General features: G+C 38.1%; 2 protein-coding genes, 1 long non-coding RNA gene and 1 pseudogene across 3 annotated transcripts in view; 2 read left to right on the top strand and 2 right to left on the bottom strand.

Moving 5' to 3' along the window:
* Positions 1–4,510, bottom strand: part of LOC106799611 (uncharacterized) — an 8,736-nt gene extending 4,226 nt beyond the window's left edge. Inside the window, exons 1-3 of the mRNA XM_041017780.1 lie at positions 3,546–4,510; positions 1,363–3,404; positions 31–1,084 (exon numbers count right to left, since the gene is read on the bottom strand). Of these exons, the coding sequence (XP_040873714.1) occupies positions 31–1,084; positions 1,363–3,404; positions 3,546–4,493 (4,044 nt within the window). The 5' untranslated portion in view covers positions 4,494–4,510. The remainder of the gene's footprint in view (positions 1–30; positions 1,085–1,362; positions 3,405–3,545) is intronic.
* A 547-nt stretch (positions 4,511–5,057) lies between these two features.
* Positions 5,058–6,500, bottom strand: LOC102663757 (uncharacterized). The gene has a single exon (XM_006586500.2). The coding sequence runs from the start codon at positions 6,498–6,500 to the stop codon at positions 5,058–5,060; it is 1,443 nt and encodes a 480-aa protein (XP_006586563.2).
* An 845-nt stretch (positions 6,501–7,345) lies between these two features.
* On the top strand, positions 7,346–8,047 carry LOC121175335 (uncharacterized). The gene is made up of 2 exons (XR_005892695.1): positions 7,346–7,381; positions 7,836–8,047. It is a non-coding gene; the product is annotated as an uncharacterized lncRNA (long non-coding RNA).
* A 5,648-nt stretch (positions 8,048–13,695) lies between these two features.
* LOC100812432 (putative disease resistance RPP13-like protein 1) lies at positions 13,696–17,086 on the top strand (annotated as a pseudogene).
* The last annotated feature ends 2,750 nt before the right edge of the window (positions 17,087–19,836 follow it).

The raw sequence follows: 19,836 nt of genomic DNA, 5'->3' as shown, positions 1-19,836 counted from the left end.
GTAATTTAGACGCCCAAGAAAACCTCTCACTTGTTTCTCTGTTTGTGGAACCGGCATTTCTCTAATGGCCCTGACCTTGTCAGGATCTACTTCAATACCTTTCTGACTGACAATGAAACCTAAGAGTTTTCCAGATCTAACACCAAAGGTACATTTGTTGGGATTCAGTCGAAGTTGGTACTTTCTCAGCCGTTGAAACATCTTCAGCAAGTACTCGACATGTTCTTCTTCAGTGCCTGACTTGACAATCATATCATCCACGTACACTTCTATCTCTTTGTGCATCATGTCATGAAAGAGAGTGGTCATGCCTCTTTGGTAAGTGGCACCTGCATTTATCAACCCAAAGGGCATTACCCTGTAACAAAAGGTGCCCCAAGGCGTGATGAAATATGTCTTTTCTCTATCTTCGACTGCCATCTTGATCTGATTGTACCCAGAGAAACCGTCCATGAAGGAGAAGACCTTGGACTTTGCAGCGCTGTCAACCAATACATCGATGTGAGGTAGAGGAAAGTCATCTTTCGGACTAGCCTTGTTCAAATCTCGGTAGTCGACGCACATCCTGACCTTGCCGTCCCTCTTTGGAACAGGCACTATGTTGGCTAACCATTGAGGATACTCTGATGTGACAAGAAAACCTGCATCGATCTGCTTCTGTACTTCCTCTTTGATCTTGAGAGCCATGTCAGGGCGAGTTCTTCTCAATTTCTGCTTGACCGGTGGGCATTCGGGCTTCAAAGGCAAACGGTGCTCCACAATACGGGGATCCAAGCCGGGCATATCCTGGTACGACCATGCGAACACATCGGCATATTCTTTGAGTAATTCAATCACCCTTCGTTTGACAGTTGCCTCAAGCGATGCCCCAATCTTGACTTCCTTCTTATCTTCCTTGGTTCCCAAGTTAATCACCTCTACTATCTCCTCATGAGGCCGAATGGTTTTCTTTTCATATTCCAATAACCGAGCAAGTTCCTCTGGGATTTCATCATCCTTCTCCTCTTCAGCCTCGTAGACAGGAGATTCGAAGTTGGGAGAGAGTGCAGGGTTATTATGTTCAACGGGCTCATAAATGCCTAGTCTGCATATGATTGATGATTGACTTTAGAAAATGAGTGAACAATGCAGACTTTTTATAATTAATTGAAATCAGAAAACAAAAATAAAATATTTTGGGTTTTTTGTGTTACCATTTTCCAGAAAGAGCAATAAGCATAGATATCAGGATAAACCACATTTTCCATTAATAAGAGTAGTGCTTGAAACAAAACAGCCCTACATGATTGCGCTTTCGTCCTGGGCAAGACGAAAGGATCTTTTTTGAAAAACAAACAAACAGAAAAAACAAAGACACATTACTTTGATGCATGAACTACTGAAGGGATGTCAACCGCGTCCCAGTTGCGAACAAATTTTCCAGGTGTGACAAATGCAAGTACTATCTCTTCAGGAACATCTTCCAAGACAGCATTGGCTTCTGGCGAGTTGTTGATGAACCCGGCGCTACAAAAGGTGCTAGTAATGGAGCTTGATCCAACACTGTTCGTTGCGGATCCTGCAGAAGAAGCAAATCCCAGTCCTTCACGGTTTTTACTCTCCAGCAACTGCACAACTTTTCCCCATCCTACACCTGTTCCTTCCTGCACCACTTTCTGTGCGCTCTTCCAAGTAGCAAAAGATACTTCATTTTTCTCTGGCTTTTTACCCTCTAAAGTCAGGCCTTGGAAAGAGGTTCCTTCTGTTTCATCAGCACCAATAAAGGAAAAAGCTGACAAATGACTAACCAACAAGGCTTCCTCTCCACTCACAGTGATCAATTTCCCATTTCTGACAAACTTCAGCTTTTGATGCAAGGTGGACGTCACGGCCCCAGCTCCATGGATCCATGGCCTACCCAAAAGGCAACTGTATGCGGCTTGGATATCCATCACCTGGAATGTAATTTGGAAAACAAACGGCCCAATTGTAATGGGCAAATCAACCTCCCCGATAACAGACTTTCTTGATCCATCAAACGCTTTGACAACCACCCCGCTTCTTCTCATGGGAGGCCCCCGGTAGGAAAGTTGATCTAATGTGGATTTGGCCATCACATTCAATGAGGAACCAGTGTCCACAAGTACATTCGACAGAGCATCTGACTTGCAGTTCACCGATATATGTAACGCCAGATTGTGGTTCCTCCCCTCCTCAGGAAGTTCTTCATCACTAAAACTCAAATTATTGCAGGCAGTAATGTTTCCTACTATACTGTCCAATTGATTAACAGTCACGTCCCTCTCCACAAAAGCTTGGTCCAACACCTTCATTAGAGCCTCACGGTGTGCTTCTGAGTTCAATAGCAGAGACAAAATGGATATCTTAGAGGGAGTTTGCAGCAGCTGGTCTACTACTTTATACTCACTCTTCTGGATCAGTTTCAGAATTTCGTCATGATCAGAATTCTTACTAGTCCCATTGGATTGGCCTACTTCCTTCCTTGTACCGGGGCCGTTCACTGTCACCTGTTTAACTGCCGGATCATTCACTTTCTTTGCAAACAATGTGGGGATAACACGTCCATTCCTCAGAACTTTACCGTCATTAGCAACGTTGTCCACAGAAACCGCAGGAGTTAGAGAGGGCAAAGGCACCTCCTGTCCACCTTCCAACATCGTGGCACTATACTTGTAAGGGACCGCTTTTAGGGAAGCATACGGCATAGGTCCTGGCAAGCTAATCACCAGTGGAGTAGTAGTTGATTCCCCACTGTTATAGCTTATTTCCAACCGCTGAAACTCGGGGGTGATGACGCACACTTCTTTGTCCTTCCTCGTGATGATAAGTTCTCTGCTGTCTATCAGCCCTTGTACGTCCTCTTGTACCTTAGGGCATCCTTTTACATTCACCGGACATATTTCACACGCTGCATGATCATGGTCAAACAGAGCTGCCTCGCACATCTTGATATGTATTGGGACCAGGGGAGTTCGAACGTGCTGGACGTTCAGGATGACACCGTCTTCATCACAATCTTGTATCATGTTAACAGCAGGCCCATGGTTCGGTAGAGGGTTCGCCTGAACATTGGGATTCTGATCTTTAAAGGATAGCAAGTTGGCCCGGACTAGTTTTTGCACTTCATTCTTCAGGACATAGCAGTTTTCAACGTCATGACCTGGGGCCCCTTGGTGGAAAGCGCAGGTTAAATCATGACGAAACCAGGGAGGTAAAACATCTGGTGTACGAGGGGGTGTTCTGACCTGGACAAGGTTTTTGGCGAGCAGGGCGGGGAGTAAGTCAGCATATTTCATCGGGATTGGATCAAAGGTTGTTTTCTGGCGGTTTTGTGAGTGATATGGTTGTTGGGGGGGTTGCGGGCGATTTTGTTGTTTTTGAGGGTATTGTGGCTGATGGTATTGCTGTGGAGGGTATTGTTGTGGAGGGTATTATTGTGGAGGGTATTGTTGTGGAGGGTATTGTTGTGGAGGGTATGGGTAGGGGTAATGTGGCCTTTGTTGGTGATATGATGGGTTTGGGATAGCGGATGCGACATTCGCAACCTGACGATATGGGGTGAAATTCTGCTGAGGCTTACCATGAGCTACCATCCCCACCTCTTGATCTTTCTTCTTCGCAAAGTGGCCTCCAAACTTCTTGGCATTGCTTGCAGCAGGGACACTTTCCCCAGTCAAACGTCCCTCTCGGACACCTTCCTCTAATCGCACCCCCATGTTGACCATTTCGGTGAAGTCTGTTGGTGCACTTGCAACCATTTTCTCGTAATAAAACTGGCTCAGGGTCTTCAAAAATATTTTGGTCATTTCCCTTTCTTCCAACGGCGGGACAATCTGGGCAGCCACTTCCCTCCAACGTTGGGCATACTCCTTGAACGTTTCCTTCTCTTTTTGTGTCATCGCACGGAGCTGATCACGATCTGGGGCCATGTCCAAATTGTACTTATACTGCCGGATGAACGCTTCACCCAGGTCATTGAAAGTACGAATGCTCGCACTGTCCAAATTCATATACCACTTCAGAGCGGCCCCAGTTAGGCTGTCCTGAAAGAAATGAATAAGCAGCTTATGATTGTCAGTATACATGGACATTTTCCGCGCGTACATCACCAAGTGACTGCGGGGACAAGAGTTCCCTTTATACTTCTCGAAGTCTGGCACCTTGAACTTGTGTGGGATAGTAACATTTGGGACCAAGCATAATTCACAGGCGTCCTTCCCGAACAGATCTCTTCCTCGGAGGGCTTCGACTTCCCTTTGCATACCATCAAATCTTTCTTGGAGTTCTTCCATCTTGTCGAAGGCTACAACATTTTCAGCTTGGAAAATTGGTTCAACCTCTTGTTGAATAGTGTGAATCAGTGGAGCTGAATAAGTCATTGCAGCTTGAGGGAAAGAGGTACTGGGTTGCGGAACTGGTGCTGACTGCTGAGCAAAAGGAGGTGGAACTTCAGATACAGCGGGCTGGGGGCTTCCACAGACTGGAGGTGGCATTCCCCATGTACAACCTGGAGGCAAAAAGAGGGGTGGATAGCGGGGTTGTGCTCACCACAGGCTGCTCTACAGCAGCGGCGGCAGCTTGAGAGTTCTGGGCGGACAGGAGTGCACTCATCATAGTCGTCAACCTATCCATTCCCTCTCGTAAAGTGGCAACCTCCTCCCTGAGACTCTGATTTTCTTGTTCAACTATATCCATCCTCTTCCGATTGGCCCTGGTGTTGTAAACGCGAGTTGGTTTGTGGAGAATTCGCCGAGCCACTTTCCTTGGGCGGCGGCTGATTGACTCCCCCCTTTTGAAGTAGTGAACACAGTGTGAGACTCGATTTAGAAACTATGAATGCAACATGATGCATGCTTATGCTTATGCAAAAAGAAAGGGGACAAATTATTATCGAAGAACTTGTTAGAGAAATTGTAAACATCATAAACTGAAACACCTCACTTAAGCATTGGAATATTACAAAGATTTTTTTTTTTTTTTTTTTTTTTTTTTTTTTTTTACAAGTCAAGAGATTTCGGGAGCTAAAATCTAAACATAAGGTCCTAAGAACTTCAGACTCAAACTCCCGGAGTAGATGGGTCCTCGGAATCTGAATGTGCACGGGAGAACAAGTCCATAAACTTCCTCTTCCTTCTAGCATCTTGGTGGAGCAAAACGTCTTTCCGACGAAGCAAGTCGTCCTTCTCAATCATCCTCTGGTTCTGGATAAAAAGCTCACGGCTCTGTTGGGCTATCTTCCCTTTCAAAGTCTCATTCTCTTGCTTTAGCTCCTGGCATCTCCTCTTCCAAGTTTCTTTTTCTTGCCTTTCTTTGGTTAATTGTTCATGAAACTCCTCCTTAGTGTCAAAGGGGATAGGCAAGGATGATGGTGGGATGGTGGACGATAGGTATCTAGGTAAGCGGTAGGGTAGGCCAAAGCTCTTGGTCCTATCAATAATCCACTGGGTATAAGATTCGTGCACATAGTCTGATTTCTTTCCCAACTGACTTCTGTTGAGTCTGCGGATAGCGCTCCAAGCTTGTGCGAATCTTTCCCTTTTGTTCGAGTGATCACCATGGTTAAGATAGAATTCATTAGTCAAGGCAAGGTTGTTTGGTTTTGTCTTTATCGGGTACCCAAATTGTCGTCGAGCGAGGAGTGGGTTGTAGCTAATTCCGCCACGCATACCCAAAAGAGGTACGTTGGGATATTCACCACAACTCACAATAATCTCTCCAACATCACTAGCTGCTTGGTACCAAACAATGTCAGATGGGTCAAGAGTCATGATTCGGCGAGGCCAGGAAAGCTTGTCATCATTGATCTTGAAGGCACGGGATTGAGGTAAGTGGAAGGTAAACCATTGATAGAGTAAAGGTGCACAACAAGAAATGGTTCCCCGGCCAGCCTGGGTACGGTCATGGATAGAATGGTAGGTATCGGCGAGTAGAGTGGGTACGGGGTTCTTTGTAAGAAAGATTTTAATGGCATTGATATCGATGAAGTTGTCAACATTTGGGAAGAATAAAAGGCCATATATAAGGAGGGCTAGGATAGAATGGAAGGCAAGTATACTAGCTGCTTCAGCAAATATGGAGGCTTGTTGGTAGAGGAAGTGGGTGGGAAGACCTTGGAGGCCTCCTTTAGAGGTAAGGTTTGCTTGGATGATGGAGGTTTTAAGATGGAGGGCGGCTGCGATGTCGGAGGGTTTAGGGGTAGGCTCAAAACCATGGAAAGGTATCTTGTCTGGCACAGGTAAACCTACTAGGTAGGAGTACTCTTCAAGTGTGGGGACAAGCTGGTAATCGGGAAATGTGAAGCAATGGTAGAGCGGGTCATAGAACTGAACCAGGGTCTCTAGGCATCCTTCCTCAACATCTACTCTAAGAATTCTGAGCAACTTCCCATGATGAGCTTGAAAATCAACTGGATCACTTACTAAAGATGCTAGCTCCCTTAATCTCAACAGGTCTGTTTTTTTGAAAAGGTACTTCCTAGTGCTTCTCAGTGGGATGTCCATATCTACAAAGTTTACAAAAAGCTTGTCTAAGTCCTTCGATAATTTGGATGAAAAAAAAAAAAAGAGTTTATGCATGGATGCATGTATGCATGGTTATGCCACAGTATGGAGAAAACATGGTGAAGTTAAATCCAAAATGTTGGAGTTAAGGGTAAACACGTCATTTGGTAAGGACTATGGTTTCATATGTACCTGTATCACGGGTTCTACCAAGTTCCCAAAGTCATTGACCACTTCCGGATATTGTCGGATTGCGGGACTACTCCCGGTCCAACAATGTCCATAGGAAAGCCTCGTTTGAGTGTAGTATCGCGTATCAACCAATTCAAGACTACTCTTGATTAGCCACCGCACTACGTCCTAAAAGGCTAAGATGGGTTAAAGGTAACTAAAGGTCCTCAACTTCATAGGTCGCTTGGAAATATTAATGCTGAACACGACTACTCATGCCAACATAGTAATATTCCCAAGATCCCTCCATTGAGCGGGGTTATCACATGTGCCACATCCGAAACTCACTCTCGGAAAGACACTATGATTATACCACCATCCTATCTTATGTTTCCCTCAAGTCCGGGTGTAGGACTTATCTCACCACTCACGTAAAAGATAAACACTTAAGCACGTATTTACAGTTTCAAATAATAACAAAGCATAAAGATGAAAAAACAAGATAGGTTTAACCCACTTAGGAGTGTGATCCCCAGTGGAGTCGCCATTTTCTGTCGCGGTGATTTTTTGATATCAAGCTATTGATTAGCATTGACTCGCATTTTTAAGATCACCACCGATCTTTTATTTTTCCGAAGAAAAGGGAGAAAGCTCGAAAAACCCTATTTTTGAGAGATCAAAGGTCCGGGGGTTGGTTACGCAAAGGGAAGGTACTAGCACCCTAAACGTCTATAGTACTCTATAGGAACCTCTTGCTTATTTTATCTTTATGCTAAATTAATTATTTGTTTGGAAATAAATGCTCAAGTGTGGAAAGATTAAAGAGGTGGGTTCGAAAGAAAGGAGAAGAAAAAAGTTTTTGTTTATTTTTATTTGATTTGGGAAGACAAAGTCTTTTGCCTACATACCCGAATGGGATCAAAATCATGTAGTTCGGAGTAGAAAGTCAAGTGATTGGTTTTGATTGATTTTAAAGTTCGAAAAAAGAAGAGTTTAGGCAAGGTAAGAGGCCGAAAAGGCATAGAAGAAATAAAAGAAGTGAGTTCGATTGATTTTAAATTTGAAAAAATGTTTTGATTGATTAAAGATTTGATTAAGAAAGAAAGAATAAAGATTGATCCCTTTTTTTTTTTTTTTTTTTTTTGGAAATTATGCGGAGATAAGTCTAAACGCGCCGGATCCCTTAAAATGACGTTGGATCAAGTGAGGGTCCTTTTCCTCGGATACGGTTCAAATCACATGATCGTCCTCGGCGGAAAACATAAAAATAAATGTGAGTGTCGGTGCAGATTCTCATTTTTATTTTTATTTACATTGGACCTAGATACATTCTAATTGACAATAATAAATAAAAATTTCAAATGCATTAAAATAAATATGCTAGAAGAAATAATAAAATGCATGAAATACAAAACAAGAAATACATATGGTGCATAAAATAAATAAAGAAAATAAAATGCAAGACATAAAAATAAATATAATGCTGGAAATAAATAAAAGAAAATAAAAATGCAAGACATAAAATAAACATGATGCTAAAAATAAATAAAAAATGCAAGACATAAAAATAAATATAATGCTGGAAATAAAATAAAAGAAAATAAAAATGCAAGACATAAAATAAACATGACGCTAAAAATAAATAAAAAAAATGCAAGACATAAAGTAAATATGGTGCATAAAATAAAAATAAACAAAATAAAAATGCAAGACAAAAAAAAAAAAATAAATATGATACTGGAAAATAAAATGCAAGACGTAAAATAGATATGGTGCTGGAAAATAAATAAAGAAAATAAAAAAAATGCAAGGGCATAAAGTAAATATGATGCATAAAAAAGTAATAAAAAAAAAGAATAGAGAAGAAAAGGGGGTGCAGAAAGTAAAATACTAGAAGGAACAGAAAAAAGGAAATGGGCTCAAAATAAAAAGTGGGCTTAACAGATCAAATCTGAATCGTCAGATTGATCGAAGCGTCCAGATTTGATCATGGGGAGACACAGTCTTAGCCATTAGATCTTAATCAGACGTCACAAGAGAAGAAGAACAAAGTAAAAACCAAGAGGTGAGACGCATCTGATCAAAACAGGGGATAACATTGGCCGTTAGATCTAGGATCTAACGGTTCAACCCTGATGGTCCATGGGGACACAGAGATCCGCGTGCACCATAGTATTGGTCATGGCAGCAGTATAAATTAGAAAATAAACCCTAAAATAACATAAATCCAACTTCTTCCTCTCTCTAAAGAAACGCTCAGAAGCTCTCTTCTCTCTCTAACCACACACCGCCGGAAGCTGTTTACCGGCGCAGTGGCTGGCCGGCCATGGGTGGCGGCGCCGCCGCGTCGGAAAAAGAAACTCCTCCTTTTTTTAAAAAAACTACATGTTTTGAATTCCTTTTTTCCCCTAGTTCTCAAATCCACCGTTATTTTTTGAAAACCAACACTGATAAAGCCTAGATCTAGCCTTGAATCTTAGAAAAAAGGTGAACTACCTTTGTCCTTATGTTATCGTTTAAGCTTCAGAAAACGGTTACGGCTTGGGTTGTGTGGGTGTGGGTGTTTGACGTAGTGCTTGTGGTTGGTGGTGTTTGGTGTGGGCTTGGCCGTTGGTGGTGGTTTTGATGTAGGTTTTAGGCCGCGTGAGTGAGTGGGTTACTGTGTTTGCGGTGTTGGTGGTTCACGGTGGCTGTGTTGGCTCGGCCGATGGCGGTTTTCGGTGGCTGTGTTGGCTCGGCCGATGGCTGGGCTCGGCCGATGGTGGTTCTCGGAGGAGGAAAGGGGCTGAGTGGTGGCTAGTGGTGGCTCTTGGCTGTTCCGGCGTTTTGACTGTCCGTATTCCCCTCTCTCTCTCTCTCTCTGACATGCACAGTAATTAATGCAGCATTTAAAGGTCATAATTAGGGTAAAAAAACGAAGAGCCCCTCTAGGCCTGGACCGAGAAAACCGAAAAGAAAAAAGAAAAAAAGGAAAGGAAAAGGAAAAAGAAAGAAAAAGAAAGAAAAAAAAAACAAAATATAAAACAGCAAAATAAAAAAATAAAAAAATAAAATAAAATAAAATAAAATAATAAAATAATAATAATAAAAAAAAAAAAATAAAAAAAAAAACGAAAAGAAGATACTAATAAAGATATTAATAATAAAAAAACGGAAATAAAAAAAAACACTTAATAAAAGGAAAAGAAAAGAAGAAAATAATAACTAAAAATAAAAAAACAATAAAAAGAGGTAAATAAATAAATAATAATAATAAAAAAGGGGCGTCTTCAAAACAAAAATGAGGTATTTTAAAATACCTCCCTGCCGAAATTTCATCTGAAATGATAGAAATTTCCGGCTTAAAAGACGAGAAAAAAGAAATAAAAACGGGTCAAAAATGGGGTATGACATATAATATAATAGATTTGAGATATTTTTGAATATTAAATATAAACATATCTTTCCATAGAGATGCAAACCTTAGTTTGGCACACTTAGGGAGGCTAACTCCTTACCCAAAATTCAATCTTGACAAGAAGATGCTTGTTTTAAGGTATCAAGCAAGACTCTTGGAATACTTTGGAATATCACTTTCTCATGTTTGATACAAGTTTTGAAAATATATTCCCATGAATGATTGATTCCCAAGAACCTAAATGATCACGAATCTTAACTTATTCTTTAACTTGTAAAGCTCAATTTGACATGAAGAATAATAACTTAAGACATGTGATAGTCACATTGTGTGTGATACAATATCTATTATATAAATTTAAGAAAAATACTAGCAACACATTCTTCAACTTTTTTTTTTTAATTTTGTAGTTTTCAATAAGTTTCAACCAAAGGAAAAATGTGTGTTACTAGCACTTCTCTAAATTTAATAAGCTTGACATGTGAATTACTTATTCAACTAGTGACCCATTGAACTGGAACACTATGATCAAGTCAATAATCAATCCAATTTTGGTAACATTTGGTAAGACTATGACCTCCCTTCAGTGTGCTTTCAAAAATTGAACTTTTTTTTATGGATTTGTAAGAATCAAAACCATAATTCTACAATCCTAAATTTGGAATTATAGTTAATCTAGAATGTATTATGAATTCTCAAATCTGAAATCTAGTCTTCATAATTGTGGATTGAATAATCCATAATACATTCTAGAATACAAATGTATCATGAATCACTCAATCTGAAATTATAAGATTATAATTATGAATCTGAAATCCAAAGGTGGAGAAGGTTGTGGTAGCTACGTAGGGAAAGATAGACGTGGGGAAAGGGTTGATTCCACAGTTGCAAAAGCAAGAAGGTGCAATGTGATGAAGAGGAAAATGGAGAGAAGAAGAGGGTGAGCGAGGGGGAGAAGGGTAAGCTGGGAATATTAAAAGTTTTTGAGGTGCACCTAGCAAAAATGGGGTGCATAAAGCAATTGCCTTGTTAAGGATAGACCGAAAAGCACAAGTGCAAGTGTATAGAACCAACCCAATTCATGCATGTAATTTTTTTTGAAGATTTTTTTTTTCTTGAAAATTAACTTCCAAAATATATTTTTTATGATAAATATTTTGGAAAAAAATTCTAATATACATACGATCTAAAATTAATGTTAAAAATAATAAAATTTAAAACTTTTTAAAAATTATATAAGTTTAATGGTTATACATTGTCTATATAAAAAAATTAATTTTTATATTGTCAACTAATTAGATACTACTATTTATATGATTTTTAAAATAATTATTATAAAAATCAATAAATTTCTGATATATAATAATTTATAATATAGTACATTATTCACATATAATTAATTTTCTCAAAAATAAATTGAAAAAATAGATTTGGAGAAATTTATTTGTGCTTCAGGGAACATATCCATAGCCCCAAATCCACTGTTTATTTTTTTCCATTTTCCCGAGAAAGTATGAGATAAACTTTTACTTTTATACTCTCCCATCCCAATCTTGAAAGACTTATATAAAAAATAATGATATTTGAAATATGTGTGCGCTTGGCTAAGACGACAAATATTCATTTTTTTCTTTTTTTTATCGATAAATGTTTCTTGTTAGATTGTTTTTGTTAGTGTGAAAATTCAAATCTACGACCTCTTCCTTCACCAATCTCCATTTTGATTATCAAAATCAGAGGCATACTTATCAAGAAGATGGGCCGGAGGATGAAGTCAGCATTCTTGCAACAAGGATTTCCTTAATTTCAAAACTATATATTTCTCCAAAACAGGATTTTCTTTGCATCTCTCAAAATCCACCTTCCACCCTTTGAAACATTCTTCCAAGTTCCAAGATAGGCTTTTACTTTAATCTTTTATTCTCCACTCAACAAATTGTACAAGGAGAGCAGAAGCAGGAAGGAAACAAAGTTCAAAAGCCAACATGATAACGATAGAACTAAACTATTTTAGAACATTGGCACAAGAAGGAGGACCTAGGCCACTCTTGTCCCTTAGTCTCGACTGGAGGACTTGTTTCGGTAGCCACAAAGTATCACATCGCTAAGTAGTTGAGGTCACGGATTGTATATAAACACCATCTTCTCTTAATCTACCAAAGTGTCTTTATAACTGTGATGATCACCGAATACCTAAGCAAACAATATCTTGAATATGAAAACCCTAACTATGCCTACGGATTTGAAGTCCAGAACATTTCTCCCTCAAAACCTTTTTTTTTCTTTTCCACACCATTGGCAACATTGTTCATTCCTCATCATCATATGAAACAACTAAACAATATGCAATTGATTGAAAATATCACTTCCATTAAGCCAAAGTGAGGAAAATAAACGTGAATGAACGATGATGACAATAAGTGTAAGAAATTTAGCACTTTCTTGAAAGTTTTCAAAATCTATTAAAATTTTAACACATTTTTCTCTTGTATCTGGTCTTCCAACATTTTCTAAACCAAAATTTAGATTGTATTAAAATTTTAACATTTTTCAAATTTGATTTTCGGAATGTGTTATTTAACATTTTGAATTTTTTTCAGAAAGAGGTATCTTTTGGGGGGAAAAAATGGAAGTGTACAAGTAAAAAGGGGTTGTGAGTTGTGACCTTATTTATGCTCACCCACATTTCGAAGAAAGCTCTTTTCCGGTCCTTGACTTAAAAACAGGAAGAAAAAACAATTCGAAGATTAAAAAAGAAAAGAAAAAGAATAAAGAACACAGGTCATATATATGACAAAATGTGAATGTTATTTGTAGACTTGGGTTTGTGGGTAAATTTTATGTGATAAAATTAAGTATTTAAAAAGTGGAAAATTATAAATACTTACAAATTATGATTTTAGTGATTAATATTCTATCATGCATACAATGAACCTGAGTTCATAATAACACTGCATTAGTTTTTTGTTTTAGAATAACATTGCATTAGTTGAACACTTAAATAAACTACTCTTTCTTTGCTGCTCAAGTTTCAATGTCATTTAATTTGTGCAATTATAATTTATAAATAATTCATGAGTCATAGTAATTGTATGATTGTGTGTGTTTTGTTATAATGAAAAATATTAAAACCCAAACAAGGGCATGGGATCAAGGATGAAGTGCATGTTTGCTTGCAAGTTGTAAGATAAATTCAATGGGATCCTTCCAGGTCCTTGAAAAGCTACAGCTAGTGGCTTTTGCTGATTTTGGCCATTGAACGTGGTGATAGGGTATTGATCTGCATATATAGGAACTCATATTGTCCAAACCTACCCTAAAATACTATTGGCATATGTAGGAACTCTTACAACTATAATAATTGTATGAATTCTTACAATGAATAATAGCATTGTGTTATTAACTAAGTTATGAATTGTACAGTGAAGTTAAAGTAACACTTCATGAAGAAATAGATCATACCATGCTTTACTTGTACGATATTAGATTTATTTAATGGTTGAGTTATTTAATTAGTTAAATTTATCATTGTTTGTTGAGTTGTCCTTTTTGTTCTTCCCATGCTATCATGGCTAGATTTCAAGATTTATTTATTGATCAGTTGCTACCTACATGCACTACAGTTGCTGGATAGTTTCATTATAGTCAATAAAGCTAATAAAAACAAGAATGTTAATAAAGAAATCCGCAAGTTGGATTTATATAAAACTGTTTCTGTTTCCACTGACTGAGTCTCTATTGATAGCTCCAATGCACTATTGATGCTTTCTCCAATAGTGTTGAGTGTGTTGTTTCCCCTTCTACTTCTTTTCTCACAGAAATATATTATATATTTGCTATTATAAAAAAAAAATTATCTGATCAGCAATAGTTTGCCACCAAACCTTGGGAAAAATAGTCTCTACTTGATCTGTTGTTAGCACTAAGTCTGTTGACTCCAATTTTGTCTTTCACAAAATTAAGCTCCACTTGCAATTTTTGCAATCCTTTAATCTTTTGGTTCGATCACTTCCTTTCCTACCATGGCAGCAGAATTGGTTGGCGGTGCTCTTCTCTCTTCCTTCCTTCAGGTGGTATTTGATCGAATCGTTTCTCGTCAAGTTTTGGACTACTTTCCTGGAAGAAAGCTTGATGAGAAGTTGCTGAACAAGTTGAGGTTGAAGCAGTTGTCCATCAATGCTGTGGTTATGATGCAGAAGAAAAGCAGATTCAAGATCTTCATGTCAGAGACTAGCTTCTTGAGATCAAAGATGTTGTGCTTGATGCTGAGGATCTCTTAGATGAAATAAACTATAAACTATGAAGCCTTACAATGTGAGATGGAGGCTGAAGCTGTGACCACTGCCAACAAGGTGTGGAATTTCTTTAATACTTTTTCTGTCAGTTCTTTTGATAAGGAAATTGAACCAAGGATGAAACAAGTCCTTGACAACTTAGAATTTCTCTCAAGCCTAAAGGGTGATCTAGGTTTGAAAGAGGCTATGGGAGTGGGGGTTGAATCAGGATCAGGTAGTAAAGTGTCACAGAAATTGCCATCAACATCTTTGGTGGTTGAAAATGTAATTTATGACAGAGATGCTGACAAAGAAATTATCTTTAATTGGCTGACATCTGGTGCTGACAATTGTAACCAGCTATCAATACTTTCTATTGTGGGCATGGACGGAATGGGTAAGACCACACTTGCCCAACATGTATACAACGACCCGAGGATGGAGGAGGCTAAGTTTGATATCAAAGCCTGGGTTTGTGTTTCTGATGATTTTGATGTTTTGAGGGTAACAAGAGCAATTCTTGATGCAATTACTAAATCAAAAAATGAAGGTGGAGACCTAGAAACGGTTCATGAAAAATTGATAGGGAAGAGATTTCTTCTTGTTTTGGATGCTGTTTGGAACGAAAAACACAAGAAATGGGAAGCTGTGCAAACTCCTCTTAATTATGGGGCTCAGGGAAGTAAGATTCTTATCACAACACGCAATAAAGAGGTTGCTTCTATCATGCGGTCAAATAAAATACATTACCTAGAGCAATTACAAGAAGATCATTGTTGTCAAGTATTTGTTAAACATGTATTCCAAGATGATAATGCTCAGCAGAGCTAAAGGAGATTGGTGTACAGATAGTTAAAAAGTGCAAAGGATTGCCTCTAGCTTTGAAAACAATGGGAAGTCTTCTGCACACAAAAGTCATCTGTTTCGGAGTGGGAAGTTGTATTTGACAAGTAAGATATGGGACTTATGGGATGAAGATTGTGAAATTATCCCTGCTTTATTTTTAAGCTATCACAACCTTCCTACTCGTCTTGAAATGTTTTGCTTTTTGTGCCTTATTCCCCAAAGATTACATGTTTTTCAAGGAGGGTTTAATTCAATTGTGGATGGCAGAAAATCTTTTACAATTCCCTCAACAAAACAAGAGTCTGAAAGAAGTTGGTGAACAATATTATGATGATCTATTATCGAAGTCCTTCTTTCAACAATCAAGTGAAGATGAAGCATTGTTTTTCATGCATGACCTTCTCAACGATTTGGCAAAATATGTTTGTGGAGACATCTATTTCAGGTTTGGAATTGATGATAAGGCAAGAAGGATATCAAAAACGACTCGTCATTTTTCATTAGCAATTAATCATGTTAAATATTTTGATGGGTTTGGCAGTTTATATGATACCAAAAGGTTACGAACATTTATGCCAATAAGTAGGAGAATGGATAGGATGTTTGATGGATGGCATTGCAAGATGTCAATACAAGGATGTTTGTCTGGTTGTTCTGGCCTTACAGAGGTGCATGACTATGTTGGAAATCTTAAACATCTCTGTTCCCTGGACCTTTCCTACACTGAAATAAAAAAAACTACCTGAATCAACATGTTCACTCTATAACTTGCAAATACTGAAGCTGAACTGGTGTGAAAATTTCGAGGAGCTTCCCTCTAATTTGTATAAACTTACCAACTTGCATTTCATTGCATTTAGACAAAATAAAGTGAGAAAGGTTCCAATGCATCTGGGAAAACTGAAGAATCTTCATGTACTGAGTACGTTTTGTGTTGGCAAAAGTAGAGAGTTCGGTATTCAACAACTGGGAGAACTCAATCTTCGTGAAAGTCTATCAATTGGGGAGCTGCAAAATATTGAGAATCCCTCATATGCATTGGCAGCAGATTTGAAAAATAAAATACACCTTGTGGGGCTGAGGTTAGGATGGAATTGGAACCAAAACCAGATCCCTGATGATCCAAAGAAAGAAAGGGAAGTACTTGAGAATCTAACCTTCGAAGTACTGGAAAAGTTTGTCAATCAGCAACTATGGTGGTACAGAATTTCCAAGTATGTTATTTGATGATTCATTATCAAATGTGGTGTCCTTATATTTGGTCAGATGTAAATATTGCCTATGTTTGCCTCCCCTTGGACATTTGCCATTTCTCAAGACACTGAATATTCAAAGGCTTGATGGGATAGTGAGTATTGATTCCAGTTTTCATGGGAGTGGCTCTTCCTCATTTACATCCTTGGAAACATTGGAGTTTTACTGTCTGAAGGAATGGGAATGTAGAGCTGTGACAGGTGCTTTTCCACGTCTTCAACGCCTATGTATAGTGGAATGCCCCAAGCTGAAAGGGTCCCTACCAGAGCAACTTCTTTGTTTAAAGATTCTGCTATTTCTAACTGCAAACAGCTTGTGGCTTCTTGAAATTTGTGAATTAGAACTACAAGACTGTGGAAAGGTACAATTTGATTATCCCTGGACTACTTTGAAAAGATTTGTCACTAAGGGACATAGCATGGAAGCATTGCCACTCGAAATGATCCGGCGCATCATTTCTAATACTTCTCTCGAATCCTTGGGCATTTATCCTTGAGCATGGAAGCATCACCCATTCATACAATTTCCTTGTAAGCCTGGTTTTAAAAAGTTGTTGTGATTCTCTAACGACCTTTCCGCTAGATTTCTTTCGAAAACTCCATAGGCTAGAGCTCATCAGGTGTTGTAAAGAGAGATTTGTTTTTAATGGACTAGAGAATTTGAAATCATTTCCTGCATGCATGCAGATTGCCTACACATTGAAAATTGTCCAAAGCTCAAGTCTTTCCTTGAAGAAGGTTTGCCATCAAATCTAACAAGGATGAGTCTCTCAACTAGCTACAAACTTATTGCCTCATTGAAAGGAGCTCTGGGAGCCAACACCCCTAAAATCCTTGTATATTCAAAATCTAGATGTTGAGTCTTTTCCTGATGAAGGTTTGCTGCCACTTTCTCTTAAACGTATACAAATCGATAAATGCCGAAATCTCTTAAACTTCTACAACAAGGGCCTCTGCCAGCTCTCCTCTCTTGAGGAATTGAGTCTTGGTAACAACCCCAACCTCCAATGCTTACCAGAGGAGGGTCTACCTAAATCCATTTCAACTCTTGATATTTTGGACTGTACATTGCTCAAACAGCGTTGCCTGGGACCAAAAGGCGAAGATTGGGGAAATATTATTCACATTAAAAACGTATGGGTTGATCATAAACTAGTACGATGAACCTCAAGTTTGAAATTATACGTGCACCAATTCTCATACGTCTACATTTTCATCAGGTGCCGATTCTCCACAATATCCTTACAACTTTTGAAATACAATCTTTTGTTCACAATAGCAACACAAGTTTCACTAAGTTAATTAATATTTGTTAAAGGAGGATTAAATATTATTTGGGTTCCTATAATACTTGTCTTCACTTTGCTCATTTGACCTTACACGTAAAACAAGTGAGTTTTAGTCTCTCGACGAGCAAATTTAATGCTTTCTGGTCATGACGTTTCTTCTTCTTCTTCTAGTTTTCTTTCAAAGTATCTTCTCTATTTTTGGTTTTTACATGTTCTTTTATTTTGGAGTCAATTGAACTCAATTAGATTAGAAAAGCATTAAGAAAGCATACTTATGGTAGGCTTTCTTTCCCTGCCTCTTCTCAACTTCTCTTGCTTATTGTTCTTAAGCTACTGTTCCATGTATGTGACGTTTTGTTGATAATAAATTTTGCAGCTTGCTGCTTTCAAATGTTTCCTGAATTCCAAAACACTATCTTCTGAAGGAAATTAAGGAAGAAACTCTAATGATACTAGAAAGTTGGTTGTGAATTACTTCCAAGTTCCTGGTTTCCATGTTTTACAACTTAATGTACTATGTTATACAATTTATATACTGATAATCATAATGTGAGACCATTAGACTTTGCTATTGTGAGATCTACGTTCTTACAATAGTATATATTACAGTAATATATATAATCCCTTGAATTTTGTTTTTTGTGGACACGTTCGTCCCATCTAATTGATATGACTAAAATGATAGCCAACTTCAAATTATTGGACTTTAAAGTTTTCTTCTGCATTTGTCAGGATTAAAAACAAAGTTTGGCCACAAAAATAGGCGAGGAAACATTGGGCATGATAGATTTAACACTGGCATTTGAGGTTTGGCCCTTTTCTTAAAGGTAAATGAAGTAGCATATTATCTTTTGTTTTGTTCATTATAGATTCTTAAAATCTTCCAAATTCCATTTTCCTCACACAATTATTGAACTGTTTTATGACTCAGATTGAAAGAGTTGTCATCAGGAGTTGTGGTGGTACAGGATTTCCATATTGGTTTCAAGTTCGGAGATGATTCATTATCCAATGTGGAGAGTCCTTAAAGTTGAGAAAATTTAAAAATTGTGTCATGTTGCCTCCCTTGGACTCTTTCCATCTTTCAAGAATCTGTCAGTAGCTGGGCTTGATGGGAAACTGATTATTGATTCTGAGTTTCAAGGGAGTAAGTGAGTAGCTGTTCTACTACTATTTCATTTGCATACTTGGAAACCTTGATGTTCTTGGATATAGAGGAAATGAAATGTAAAATGCTGCAAGGAGCTTTTTCCACATCTTGAGATCCATCTATAGTAAATTGCCCCAAGCTGAAAGACAAATGCCAGAGCAACTTCCTTGTTTAATGAGATTAGCTTGTAGCTTTTGTTCCCTTGTTTAAGAATCTTGATAGATACAAAATTTGTCCACTGAATGTATCCAGATTGATGATCAAAGGCAAAGATTGCTAACACTGAATGCATCCAGATTGATGATGATAACAGTGTGAACTAAAGTCTGAATGTGCGAATTCTGATGTTGTCTAGCTTTACATCAGGTAACTACTTTGTTACATATAATTAGTAGTTGTTTCAAATCCAATATTTTGTCCTTTGGGCAATTTCAAAGACTGGGATATTCACTCATCCCTATACTAGAATCTTGTTTATTGGAAATGTTTCACTTTTCTACTCTCTATTTAGCAGACAACAGTTACATAACTACATAAGTGACACATAATTTGATTAATGTTCACTAGAGAAGGATGGATCAGCTTACACAGATGAATATAAGCTATGAAGTCCCCATAGATGTTATTTGTGAAGCTTTAACATATTAACACAATAAAATTTACTATTACATTTACCTGTGTCTGGATCCAGTTTCTTTCACTAACTAGCACATTTTTTGTCTATTCCTTTTTACATGCAACAATTCCTAAGATAATTGTGCTCCACATGAATTCTTCTTAAATGCATTGTTTTATTTAGTGTTCATGTTTGTTAACAATCAGGACATCAGGAGAACAGCGAAGGTCATAAAATTCAAAATGTTGTGGCCATGAAAAAGGTACAGAACCCTCAATCTGATAAGAGGGATGACCAACTTCCTACCAGAGCCTTTGAAAGTCCTTTGAGATGCTGAGTA

This window comes from Glycine max, chromosome 8, assembly GCF_000004515.6.
Source record: "Glycine max cultivar Williams 82 chromosome 8, Glycine_max_v4.0, whole genome shotgun sequence".
Lineage (NCBI taxonomy): Eukaryota > Viridiplantae > Streptophyta > Magnoliopsida > Fabales > Fabaceae > Glycine > Glycine max.
This window is presented reverse-complemented; position numbering and strand designations above follow the sequence as displayed.